We start from the raw sequence: 13837 nt of genomic DNA, 5'->3' as shown, positions 1-13837 counted from the left end.
AATATTTTTCAAATTAATGAAAGAGGACTGGGTATTTTTAATGAAAGTATAAACAAGATATTCTGAGAGCATAAAGGAAGTATGGTTTAGATTGTGTTAGAAATTCTGATAAAGCAGAGAATAATAAAAGTAATACATAAAACACACCAAAATATTTTTACTTACAACATCAATGTAAGTTTGCTTTTTAACCTTTTGATAAAGGCTTAATTTTTTTCTTTGAGTGCACATCTATTAATCATAGTTTATTGCCTCTTTCTTGCATAAACTATCTGTAATCTCTCATTTATGATTTCCAGTTAACATTTCTTGGAGTGAAGCAAGTTATTAAAGATACTTGTGAAACAGTCACAGGACTGAATATTTCTTGATTCTTATGATTTTCCTCAATGCTTTGTCATTGCTTCATCCATGTTTAATTTCATGGTTTTTTTTACAAGACTTCTTTATAAAGTCTTACCAAAGCATTTGATTCAGTTTTGTAGAAACAATCCTCTGGCTTTCCTCACTTAGATTTCAATCTGATATTTATTTGAATAACATCACACCAAATACAACTGGCATAAACAGGTTTGGGAGCAAACACAGCTCATCCAGTGACAGCAAACACACACACACGGGCACACTAGTGAGAACTGCCAGTCTTGAGCCTTAAGTGTGCAGCGGACCTCAGTTGGTGTGTTTCACACAAGAAAAGACAATTTCAGTTACTCCAGTTAATCTGTTAATTGAAGACACATCGAAAAGTGTTTTTAGAATATTGAAAAAGTAGGTCTTCCTTAAGGAAACTAGGAGTGGGATGAAAGGACGCGCAAGGATAGTGAGTAACACATACAAAGGCATAGACGCATGAGCAAACATGGCCCTCCGGCACGATTTTAAATAACTTTCATGACTAGAGCTCAGAATGCCATGGAAAATAGCAAAGAGGAGACTGGAAAGGCAGACAGGGAAATAGGGCAGAAGGGAGCTTGCATGCTAGTCATCATATGTGGCAAACAACTTAAAGCCAATGCTTTTTGGCAGGTGTAACCTTTCCCTCTCCTACATTCCCACTGCTCCCAGGCTCGTATATTTATGGTATCTGCCTAGACTTTGAAAGCACCTAATTTTGCCATCCCAGCTTAGAACTTGGGACATCCATAGAGACTTTTCGAGTCAGGAAAGGACATGATCAGATTTTCATTAAAAAAAAGATAATTCATACAGAGCTGTGGACAGTGGCTGGGGCAGGGCAGGGGAGGGACAGTGGAGGTAACTGGTTGGGAGGCAATTGCAAAAGTCTAGGTGAGAAGGGACAAGGTATTTAATTAAGGTAATGGCAGCAGGCATAGCGAGAAACAAATGGATTCCAGAGAGACTTTAAGCTTGTTAGATCCATAGAGTGAAGAATAGGGAAGAGTAGGCTGGCATACAGATTTCTAGCTCAAGTACCTTTTAAAAAGTGGTGATATCATTCACAGAGACAGGAAATGGCAGAGGAAGGAAAAACTGATGAATGTTGCTGAGTTTAAAGTGTCTGTGCAATAATCAGGTGGGCATGTAGAGTAGGAAGTCATAAATAATGTGTTTAGAGTTGATATCAACAGTTAGGGTTGATGGTGTAGATTTAGGAATCACCACATACAGGAATAATTGGAGCCAAGCATATAGATGAGATGCCTGTGGACAGAGCTCAGAAAAAAAATGGAACACTGTAGAACACTAGCGTTTAAGGAACAAGTCATTAAATCATTAAATATAGAGCACGCAGAGAGACTGAGAGGGAAGAGGAGAAGCAGGGCACGTTAGGTGTAAGCTTTGGAGAGAGCAAGACAGAGAGAACAGCCAATAACAGCAAGTGCTGCAGAAAAAACACTTAAACAATTAGAATGTAAAAGGACCTGTTAGATTTCACCACTCCTGGATCCTATATGAGTAAATAAGAGTCCTTGTTGCTATGTGATTAAATTAGATTTTCAGAGCTGGAGAGTGATGGGAAGTGAAGACAATTATTTTAAACAATCTTTCAACTTATCAGCAAAGCTAGTGGGAGAAACAGAATCATTACAGATGAGTGAGGCTTAAGGTGTTTGCGTTATAACAACAAATAAACATCCACTTTGTAAATGGACGGAGCCAGAAGAGAGAAATGAGATTGAAAATATACAGAAGAGGAGGAGAAGATGGCCTCTAGAACACAGGCAGAGGATGAAAATCTCCTTTGAAGGAGGAGGGAAAATTGATAGTGGACAAATGAATTTGTATTTGGAGAAGAAGCCTATGAATTGTGTGTCTGGTGGCTTCCAGTGATATAGTAGAGAAGCTCATCTGCTGAGAGAGGTACGGAGCGCAGGGGCAGCTGGGAGGCTTGGAGAAAGCAGGACGGAATTAAGTCACTTTTGTGAGGAAGAAGAGAGGAAAGTGGCCCCGGACACTGGTCAGGATCCAGAGCTTTCTTGGTAGCCTGGCTGAGTCAGGAATCCACACATCCACAGGGATGTGCAGATTTTCTCTGGCTGTGCTCTGAAGCCTGGCATGAGGACAGAGACGTAGATGATTGGCCGGTCCAGGCATGCATGTTTGCAGAGAGTGCACGACAAACATATGAGAATGGGAAAGGTGCCAGGGCTACCTAAGGGTGGCTCCTGCGATGAACTGTGAGATCCTGGCTGGTTCTGGAAGGAAGTAAAGCCAGGAGTTGGTGGACAGGCTGTGAATGCAGAGTCGCTGCTACTGGGTCACCATGCATACATGTAGTCCTGAAGTGAGCAGATTTTGTGGCTGATAGGCACTCCCTGGGGTTTTTTGCACAAGCAGCAAAAGTTACGGTCGCTTCATTCTATACCATTCTAGGCCAGGATTCTTCTCCATGGAGCCTAACAGAAGCTACTTCATTGCAGATTTAATGAGGTGAAACTTAGCGAAGTTGAAGTATGTTCTTTTCACAGATTTTTTTCTCCGGACTCATTTTTAGATGAGGAAATTGATACTTGATTGTGATATGTCCAAGTTTATGCAGATAATGAGTCGAGGGTGAAAGTCTGCTCTTCATGTCACCGCACCACCTCAGCCATCTACATATCAGGGCCTCTCTTTTGAAATTCAAAACCTACCAAAATTTGCTGCTTTGTTGCACTGGACTTTCAGGCTAATCTTGCACCAATAAATTAAAATAGGAGAGTATTAAAAATTCTGGAAATCTGTCTTTTTGCGCAAGATTATTGACCAGTGTAAAGCGGATTTTCTTTCCTTAATTCATCCCCTTCCCCAATAAGCGTTGTGGTTTAACCTGAGACCTGCTTTCCGTTCTTTCCTGCCCTAGCCCTTCCTCTTTCCTCCCCTTGATTTATGGATAGGGTAAACCAATAGAGAAAAACTTTAGCAGGAGACATAGTGTCCCTCAAGGAAAAACAATGATGGAAGGCATGTATACAGTGATGGGAAGTTTCACTGGAACTAAGCTCCATCACCCAATTTGAAGATCAGCTTCCAGAGTTTTATTAACACTGGAATGTGAAAAATAATTCCTTCTGCTTCCTGCCACTGGAGCCCTGCACTTTTTAGTGTCCAGAGAAATGTAGTGAAAAAACAAAAACAAAACTGCTAAATTTTTTTGAGTGATGGAGTTCTTGTCGGGGGAGTACAGTGTTAAGTTTTGAAAGGGGATCACAAAGGTGAAAACACAATGCTCAGATGTATACAGACCGGACTGGGTTTGCATCAGTTTGGAATTTGGTCTACTCCAAAGTCGTTCTGAGGATGCCTAAAGGATTTCCCTGCATCAAGTCGGGGCATCTGTTCCTCAGCCCCTGCACTAAGTTGTTGGGGAACCACCAGGCTACAGAGATGTTGGCACTTTATGCAATACTAACCAGCCCTTTTTTCCATTCCAAGGTACCACGTTCTCTGCTACAAGTCGAGCGAGCAGCCCCCCACGAGCCCTGACACCTGTGCCACCATTTTGGAAAAAGCTGGTCTCGATAACTGGGCTCTTGGAAAAACAAAAGTAATGTTTTCATGTAATTTTCAGGAAAACAAATAATTATGCTGGATTCACTGAGAATTATAACATTTTACAATGTTTGAAAGTGTGGTTTTTTATGTTATAGGATCTGTAGCTTACAATAGAGGAAGTAAATTTATAAAGTCATAAAGATTTTCTTTTTCATCAACATTAAAGGCATTTGCGTTTCATAAAGATTTATTTTAAGAAATACAAAAGGCTGGGCAAGGTAGCTCACACCTGTAATCCCAACACTTTGGAAGGCCGAGGTGGGAGAATGGCTTGAGCCCAGGAGTTCCAGGCTGCAGTGAGCTATGATGGCACCACTGTGCTCCAGCCTATGCAACTTAAGACCCTGACTCTAAAGAAAAGTTTACGTTGAAATGTTAAGAAAGAAATGCAAGAAAAATTTATCTTGAAGATTTATCAGAAAAGGATAAACCATAATGACTGTACTTTATTTCAGATGGGATGGTATTGAAAACAGATATATATATTCTCTAGTTTATCACTATTAAATATAGTTAAAACGCTGTAGAGAATCATAATGATCCAAATAAGATTCATGTTTTCCTTTTTTTCCTAATTCTCAGAACTGCTTCTATCATAAACTTGAAATTTTTCTGGAGTAAAATATTCACCACTATTACTAGACTCGCTATATGTATTGGACATTGATGTGTATATATATTAGCTTTTAGAAACTGTGAGATCTAAGCTTATTTAATCCCTTAGAGAATAAAGTAAAAAACATAACCAATCTTGAATATGGAAGAAAGACATTTGCTGTTTGGAGAAAGGATATATTGGTCTTCTCAGGTATTCTCACAGCATTACGAGACAGAGATCAGGTAATAAACAGGTTTCCATTGTGCACTGAATGTATCTTAAGGGGGTATGAAATGTATCATGAAAAGAGCCAAGCTAAAGCCAAGAGATACTCATAGATTGACCACTCAAGAATACCTACTACCAGCCACACCACAGAAGTAAACCAAAACAAACTTCCACATTTGCAAAGAAATTTATAATACTTGTGTCTTGGGTGTAGGAGATGTGGGAGATAATTTTAATAATGTTCGGATGAGAAATTAGCCCTGTAACAATTTAAGAGATTTAAAAAAAAAAAAAAAAAAAAAACTACTTTAAACTGAGTGTCCTGTGTATTCAGTAATTCATATTTACTTTAGTGTTTGTGGGGTTGGCATATTTTGGGCATTAAAAATGAGTATTTTATTCACACCATTTTCTCTTAGATGATAAATTTCAAAAAGATGAATTTTATCAGCTAAAATCTCATGATTTTTTTTATGGTCTGAAATACATGCCTAACTCCAAATGAAGTTTCTAACTTGTAAATACGGCCTTTTGCAGTTATAGTTCCGCTATGATGTTTAAGTAGCATTTTAAAGCTATTTGTATTTTCCACTTCACCTTTTCCAACTCATTAACATGGATAGAAAGTATTAATATAGGAACATTTCTAATGTCATGCAAAAAGGAATGATGACCTTTTTAAACAGATTGAATTTTAAATGAATTGTCAACAGCAGAGTGGACTAAATGTATTAACATCTAGAGTCCTGTAGAAATTAAAACTGAATTAAATCAAACCTGTAACACAAATGTGTTTGCCCATGGTGCCAAGCCTTTGAGTAATGGAACGCTGAGAGAATTCTACAGTCAGGGTTATCAGGTCTCATGACTCAGCCATAAAATTTGAATTTAAGTGACTTTCTTGACGGATTCAATAAACTCTTTGAGATGACTTTTATTAGGAAATTTAACCATTAAAAGGAAAACAAAACAAAACAAACACAAGCTTTTCAATATCTTGGAGGAGGGGAGAACGAAACTGAGAAATGTTAGATGAGAACACGCCAAGCCTTCAGGCTCCTCCCTTGCTCCAATTGATGTTGATTTTAGAATAATCAAAAGTCAGCCCTCCTTTCTCCATGGCAGCCTTTGGGTCCAGTGAGAACATTGTTAATTAAATCTGCCTGGGGCCCTCTCTCTGCCGTATTCTCTTCACTGACAACACTACCAGCCCCAAAGGACAACGACCCTGCCTTGTTCATCTCTGTATCCCCAACAGATACGTACTTGTAACACGTCTCAATAAACATTAGATGAATGAACTAATGGAACTATAATTCTGTCCTCTACTTTATAATTAGATTTATTAAGATTTTTTAATTTGGGAAATATAGTTGCCTTTGAAAAATAAAAAGCATACAAATTAGCTCAGCCCAGAATATACGATGCTAGAAACTTTGCTAAAAGAGCTCAACATCCTCCACTCTTACTGTCTCATCCAACAAAACCTAGTTACCTGTTGTAAATAAACAGTATGGTTGTCACCTTCTGCATTTCTTCTCAAAGAAATGTTTTCTTCAAGCATAAAAATCTGTACTGTCATAATGACATCTAGGGCAAAGAAGCAAAAGACAGTGATTTCGAAAATCTCAAGCAATTTAGAATGTGTTCTGTTCTTCAAAGCATAGCACACAACTGCTTCAAATCTGTGTGCCATGGTTCTTTGTATTCTATTTTAATTTTTCAGGTGTTCCTTAAATATTATCACGTGGAACAGTTAAATCTAATGCGAAAGGAAGCTATTGACAAGCTTATTTTGATTCAAGCTTGTGTCAGAGCATTCTTGTGTTCAAGAAGATACCAAAAAATACAGGAGAAAAGGAAGGAAAGCGCTATAATAATACAGTCAGGTAATCTCTTTGACATATTTAGATATGGTCATAAAATCAAATCTTATAATACTTCTTACAGGCAAACCTCCAATTCTTATGTAGCTTTTGTGTTTAATTCCAGATTCTGTTGCCTTGATACTTTTGCTATATTAAATCTAAGTCAGATTGTTTTAGTGATTGACACTTTTAATATTTGGATAAATGCTTTGTCTTAAATAATTTAATTTTTAACTTTTCTGTCAAGAATTAATGAAATACAACTGACCTATTGTGGAAGATATAGCAAATGATTAATTATAGGTCTCAAGAATCATATTATTATAGCTCATTGGACAATAAGATTCTTTTCTACTTTATTCCAAAGGTTACACTTGCCATAATTTTTGACAACTTAAATCTTATTTTGTTAAAGGGCATCCATTTATTTCTATTAACTGTAGGGAAATAATATTTATAACCATACTTTATTTCATAAACTTTTATTAAGCTGTATTAATAGACTTTGGATTTTGCTTTCTACTTTTCCATAAGAAACGAAATTTAGATAGAGCTTGTCACAGCTTAGTATGCTGTCTTTCAAAATGTTTTCATTGGACACTTAGAGAAAAAAATGTATTTTGCTTTTTAACCTGATATACACACACACTACAAGCACTGCGTTCTGATATTTTTAATTCTAGTCTATTCCATTTCATTTTTAGATGCTAGAGTTGGCCTACTACATCAATTTTATGATCCACTAATGGTTTGCAGCCTGCATTCTGAAGAACACTAATATCGTGGGCAGAGGAGTTGACTGACATTCAAGAGATTAACATTCCAGTCCCCGTTCTGTCAATCAGCAATGAGTCATCATCATCTCTTTTTGTATTTTAAGCCCTTAACTTCTCACTGAGAAATCAAAATGCAAACCCAGTAATTTGGGCTTTAATCCTTTATCTGCAATTTCAAAATTTATAAAGCTCTGACAAAAAGGTTCTTCATAGTGCTTTTGGCAGTGAAACATAGCAATGTGATAATGAGGTTATTTACAGTGCTTTGCTCACCCAACTTAGTAAGAATATTCTGTTTTTCTAAAGAAATAGTCATTGATTATTGGGTGCTGCCCTGATATAGGGAATGTTACAGAATATATATTTGCTCTGTATTAACTTTCTAAAACTTAAAAAAAAATCTGATTTCTCAAATATATCATCTGATAATCTGAAATATATCTGGCCAAAATATATGAAACACATAACAAAAAAGGAAAATGATTATTACCAAATTTTAAGCAAATGAGCACACTTTGTCATCAACTTTACTTGTCTCTATTATTTTGGTTTCATTTTAGTACTCTTCTTAGTATGAAAGTTACTTTAGTTATTATTGCTATAGCTTGCTATGTAGAAGAATCTTGTTAATGAATCACATTAAGTGAACCTGTTCTATTTGGCATTTTAATTTTATTTTTCTCTTTGACATCAATGGTCAAAACCACTGTTTCTACTCACTAAAGTAATTTTCTTTTATTTCCTTATGATTAACACTACTATGGGCTTTATATGTTTCAGCTGCAAGAGGACACCTTGTCAGGAAACAAAGAAAAGAAATTTTTAACGTGAAAAACACAGCAGTAACCACCATTCAGACTTCTGATCAGGAATTCGACTACCAGAAAAACTTTGAAAATACAAGGTATAATGATGTTCATTCTTAAACCATTGTAACATACAAATTTTTCATATCTGTAAGGTCATAGAATAATGTTCACAGCCTTTCTCATACTAGCCAGCTTCCTGATACTGACACATCAAATGTCAGTGAACACCCAGAGGCTACTTTTGTGTTCTCTATCCTATTTTGGAGTTATTTCTCAAAATGTTTCTTCATTGGCTTCTACCAGATTGCTTTCTATAATTCTACTCCTAATTCAGGGGGTTCTTTGCTAATATGTCCTCCAAACCCCACATTTCAATCCTCATCCATATCTAAATGTGTCCCTGGGCTCTCTCATTCATTCCAGTGGCTTTAAGAGCCAATATGCCATTGGCCCCTACATCATAATCACCAGCTTCCTTTCTTCTTCTGAGCCCTCATGTCTATACTTCCAAGTGCGTGTTAGCAAACCACTTACTCACTTATTCAGCAGGCTTTATACTGGGCAGTGGGAACACATAGATACGTGAAGCAAAATCCTTATCCTCAAATGTCTCACAGTATTACGGGAAAAAAATGACAGACAAACACATCACTCTTGTAAAATGTGTTAACTCAGCTATAAAAATAGGCAAAGGGTACACTGGGGGCAAGGAGGAGGGAACCCTGCCTTGGTTGGTAGTGGTTAGGGAAAGGGAAAAATATCTACATTTTGCCCAAGAGGTGAAACTTGAATTGATCAAACTGAGTACATGGTCATCCAGGGAGATAAAGATCATTCCAGCCCCAACGCTAGTCTCCTTGTTTTTAACATCAAAACTGGCCATAGAAAGGGTGAAGGAATGAAACAGAAGAAGAGGTGGCTTCCTGGCTTCCTTCTTTCCCCACACACCCACATCTAATGTTCTCTTCACTCACCGCTATTCTTCTCTCCTGCCAATAGTGGTCTCATAAATGATCTCATAGAAGACTTCTCTGCCACCTCTTCCCCTCACCTTCACCCACACACTCCCTGAATCCCTCAGGCCAACCTCATTTCCTTATTTGAAAAACAGGAATGTTCATCTGAAGTTTGGAGCCATTGGGTGTTTTAAGTTTTTGTGTATTCTGAGACCTACATATATGCTCTTTGTCTTTGCTTGTGAGGATCCAAATGATTTGTTTCTCTTTGTTACTGGCTATAAAACAGTTCAGCAAACTTCCAAACATCACAGGCCTGCCTCAGGAGCAGAAGGCTGGATGATACCTGTGACTCTTGTACTTCAGTCTGGAGGTTGAGAGAAATGTAAACTGGCTGCAAATGGAAGAAAGATGGACTAATTGTACTACTTCTAGAAATTACTGCTTGTAGATATCACATCTAACAAGGAAGTGTGATGTTCAATTGCATACCCATTTGCTACCACCTTTCTTCTGAGGATACCAGGGATTAGCTTTCAATGTAGCAGATACTTATTAAGCATCTACTGCACACAAGATTTACTTCAGGGTACATGAGTGTGAGTAAGAAGCTATGGTCTCTGCAGTCTGGGATGGAGAATTTGACATTTATTGGGCTCTCATAGGAGGTGGATCACAAAGTCAGACATAAAAGCAGTACAGGCAGAAAGTCAAGGGAAGCTTTTAGAGAGGAAGGTTAGGGAAGGGAGAGGCAGATGGGCCTGACCACTGCCAGAGATCTGCGGGCCTGGACTCCCTCCCTCTGCCACTTCTGACTTTCCTATTCCCTCACCTACCAGAAGCCCTTGTTTTCACTTAACCCTTCCCTGTCAGAGCCCCTGACCTGTGACCTAGAATACCACAGCAGGGAGCTGGAGAAAGGCCCAGGCCGGCAGGGCTCTCCAGCAGATGTCAGAAGAGATCGACAGTCCTCCTCATGCTGGAGCTCTGAAGGGCTGATCCTCAGAAGTACCCATCATTGCACATGGTCCTCAGCCAGCCGCAGCACAGGATGGAGTCTCCTGAGCCTAGACGTATAACTGATGTGGGAATTTCAGCAGTGTGTACAAGTCTTCACCAGTGAAATGCATTTAAAGGATCAAAACTAACTTATAAATTGATTTTTTGGAATGCAGTCAGTTAGAGACTGCACACATATCTTCTCTCATCAGTTGTATTTTGAATAAATGTAAGCATTCTCAGAGAGGTCAGTATTATGGAGGAATTCAAAATACTAGCGTAGCGATTCATCAAAATCATGGGCATCTCTGGTGCCCTACCTAGTTTTTTGACTGATCCTAGCAGGATTCTGTTATGCCTCCTGTATTAGCCTAAGGATACCATAGTAATTCTAGTCCTAGGAAGTGGCCAATATAATTAGAAAATGGAATCCCGGTAGCTTTTCCAGATTTGACTCAAAGAACAGTCTGACTTCACAAACAGATCACAAAAGACCCAAACTCTCATATGGGTTTCTGGGCTGAGATGAAAAGTTTGGTGCAAAAGCCCTCCAAGTAGCAATGAGAAGTGTTAGCATATCAAGGTGTCATTGTACAACATTTTATTCCATCTTAACCTTTTCTTGGCGGTATTGCTCTTGGCTAGAAAAAAAAAAAAATACAGAGAAGACCTTATCTTCAAGTGAAGGGAAATCATTTTGGAAGGATATTAGCAAAGTAGCAACTGTGAAATTTTGGTCACCGTATTACATGATCATGAACCGTAGTGAGGACATTGCTTTTCCTTTAATTTTATAAGATATTTCCTCTGATCAGTAAACTTAGTGCTTATTAAAGTACAGTATGTCAGTCAAGTGAACATACCCTGCTTACTGGTATCAAACTTAGGTATATTTTTCACAGCATCTCACTACTAAAGTACTTTGTTTTGAAAAGGATATATTTTGAAAATTCTAATGAGATTAGAATTTTAATATCTCATTAAATGAAAAGATGGTTATTCATATGCTAGGGTATTTCTCACTCTGAGTTGAATCTGGTTTTCTCATTATTTGAGTAGTTATCACAGTTGTCACCAGAGAGAACATTCTGGAAAGCACTTGATTAATGTGACTTGAGACATTTTAATTTTGAGCTTTCTTTGTTCCTTTTGCCTTTCTCCCACCAGTATCTAGCATATAGCTATTGCCAAAAGAAGTAATAAGCCCCAGTTTAGTACTGTATATTCAAAGATAATATATTTTACACAGGGAATCTTTCGTGAAGAAACAAGCAGAAAATGCAATCTCTGCTAATGAAAGATTCATTTCAGCTCCAAATAATAAAGGAAGTATATCTGTAGTGAAGACTTCCACTTTCAAACCTGAAGAGGAAACCACCAATGCTGTGGAGAGTAACAACAGAGGGTATCAGACTCCAAAAAAAATGAATAATGTGTACGAAGAAGAGGTTAAGCAAGAATTCTACCTTGTAGGGCCAGAAGTAAGCCCCAAACTGAAGTCTATCAAAGACCTGGAAGAGAACAGCAAGCTAACAAAAGTAGAGAAAGAGGAAGCTATGATCCAGAGTTACTGTCAGAGGTACACAGAGGAGAGGAATTGTGAAGCGTCAAAAGCAGCATATCTAGAAAGGAAAGCCATATCGGAAAGGCCAAGCTACCCAGTGCCTTGGTTAGCTGAAAATGAGACTTCCTTTAAAAAAATTTTGGAACCTACACTTAGCCAAAGGTCAATTTATCAAAATGCAAATAGCACGGAAAAAGAAAAGAAGACATCTGTAGTTACCCAGAGTGCACCGATATGCAGCCAGGAGGGAGGCAGAAGCCATCTGAGGCATGAGACAGTCAAAGAGAGGCAAGCTGAACCCGTGACACAGGCCCAGGAGGAAGAAGATAAAGCAGCGGTATTCATTCAGAGCAAATACCGGGGTTACAAGAGAAGGCAGCAGTTGAGGAAGGACAAGATGTCATCTTTTAAGCATCAGAGGATTGTCACAACACCAACAGAAGTAGCAAGAAACACCCATAATTTGTATTCCTATCCCACAAAACATGAGGAAACCAATAATATCAAGATGAAGGATAACAAAGACTCGAAAGCAACTTCAGAAAGAGAAGCATGGGATTTGGCAATTTTTTCAAAACAGGTATGTGAATAAATGAATTTATTTACTAATAAAAGTCCCTGGGAACTATAAAATAACTGAATTAAACACATAATTAATAACTGGTAGATTGTCTCATCTGTGTTGATGGGCCCGCAAACATTTTTAATAAAATGTCTCAAGGATTGTGCTATTCAAATAGCCAGGAGCTTTTAACCCAATTTACTATGGTAACATTAGTATAAAATATGATAGAAACCTCATGTAGTCATGATACTAGACATTGGTTTATACAGCTTACTAAAACGCTGAGGCTCGACACTGAAAAGTTTGATGTATCTGTGAGATCTTTAATTAGAGCTAAAAAAAAAAAAAAGTCGTTTTAAGTTTTCTAAATCCTCCAAAGTTTATGCTTTTTCCCTTTCACAAATTTGAGAAGACATAATTAGGTATCAGATTTTGATAGGTAGCCACACCAAAGCATATACAGTGAAGATGAAAGTCTGCACGTCACATCGTGACAGTGAACAAACAGTCATGGAAAATAAGGAATCACAAAGAAAAACCGCAGAGAAAAGTTCCCTCCTGGAGAATATCTCACGCCAGTCGTAGGTGTGTCTCAGCTATTTCTAGAGAGGAGCATAGGAAGCAACAGGTTTTAGGGCTTCTCATGGGTGTACATGCAATTTATCTCTGATACATACAATTTATCTCTGATACATACAATTTATCTCTGATATATAACATTTGTCTCTGATAAATTGGTGCTGTGGAAAGATTGCAAGAACCAACTTCTGTAAATACCAATTGCAGTTCCTCCTTTCTCTTTCTAGGCATTTGACCTTCATAAAAATCACTTTATGTGTTAGCACTGTTATTTTCTCCTGTGTAAAATGAAGAGTTTTAATTAGATGATCTCTAAAATACATGAATTTCCAGGGTAATCAATGGTGTATGAAGTAATAAAAGAAATATCATAATGGGTTAGTTCCAAGAAGGACTGTCTAATATTCCTGAGTCCCTCAACTCCCCTTTTGTATCTGACGGTGGCTGAGCCTATGAGAAACACAATAATTGCACTTGGACCCTTCCTTAGTGCAAGAGGTGTGACCCAGACATCTCCAACTTCTAGTTGTCAGTGGAGATCTGCCATTTTTTAATTTACCCATCCCCTTCCTACTCTTGTTAAGCATATGGAAATAGTGAGTTTAACAAACATACAGTTCTTCTCACTCCAAACACCAAATCAGGGATTAGAGCTCAGACCTGCTATGCCATGGAGACATGAGATGTAGAATTACCAAGGCATCTACTTGGAGCTGGCCAGTAACGCCATGGGAGTAAATTCACTGGTCCATGGAACAAATCTAGAGGCTGTCCCAGCGGGAGCCTCACACTCAACCCAGCAGGACAGCCGTGTTATCAGAGCCAGGATGCAGACAGAACAGAGGCCGGGGGCAGAATGGAAAGAGAAACCAGAATAGAGCAGCCCTGAAATCAGGCTA

At 38.1% G+C, this 13837-nt stretch overlaps 1 protein-coding gene across 1 annotated transcript in view; it reads left to right on the top strand.

Annotated features, from left to right (window-relative positions):
* MYO3A (myosin IIIA) overlaps positions 1 to 13837 on the top strand; it is a 271870-nt gene that overhangs the window by 223597 nt on the left and 34436 nt on the right. Inside the window, 4 exon segments of the mRNA XM_017870799.1 lie at positions 3877 to 3988; positions 6549 to 6711; positions 8247 to 8370; positions 11480 to 12374. Of these exon segments, the coding sequence (XP_017726288.1) occupies positions 3877 to 3988; positions 6549 to 6711; positions 8247 to 8370; positions 11480 to 12374 (1294 nt within the window).

The sequence above is a fragment of the Rhinopithecus bieti genome, unplaced genomic scaffold (genome assembly GCF_001698545.2).
Source record: "Rhinopithecus bieti isolate Rb0 unplaced genomic scaffold, ASM169854v2 scaffold_5022, whole genome shotgun sequence".
NCBI lineage: Eukaryota > Metazoa > Chordata > Mammalia > Primates > Cercopithecidae > Rhinopithecus > Rhinopithecus bieti.
This window is presented reverse-complemented; position numbering and strand designations above follow the sequence as displayed.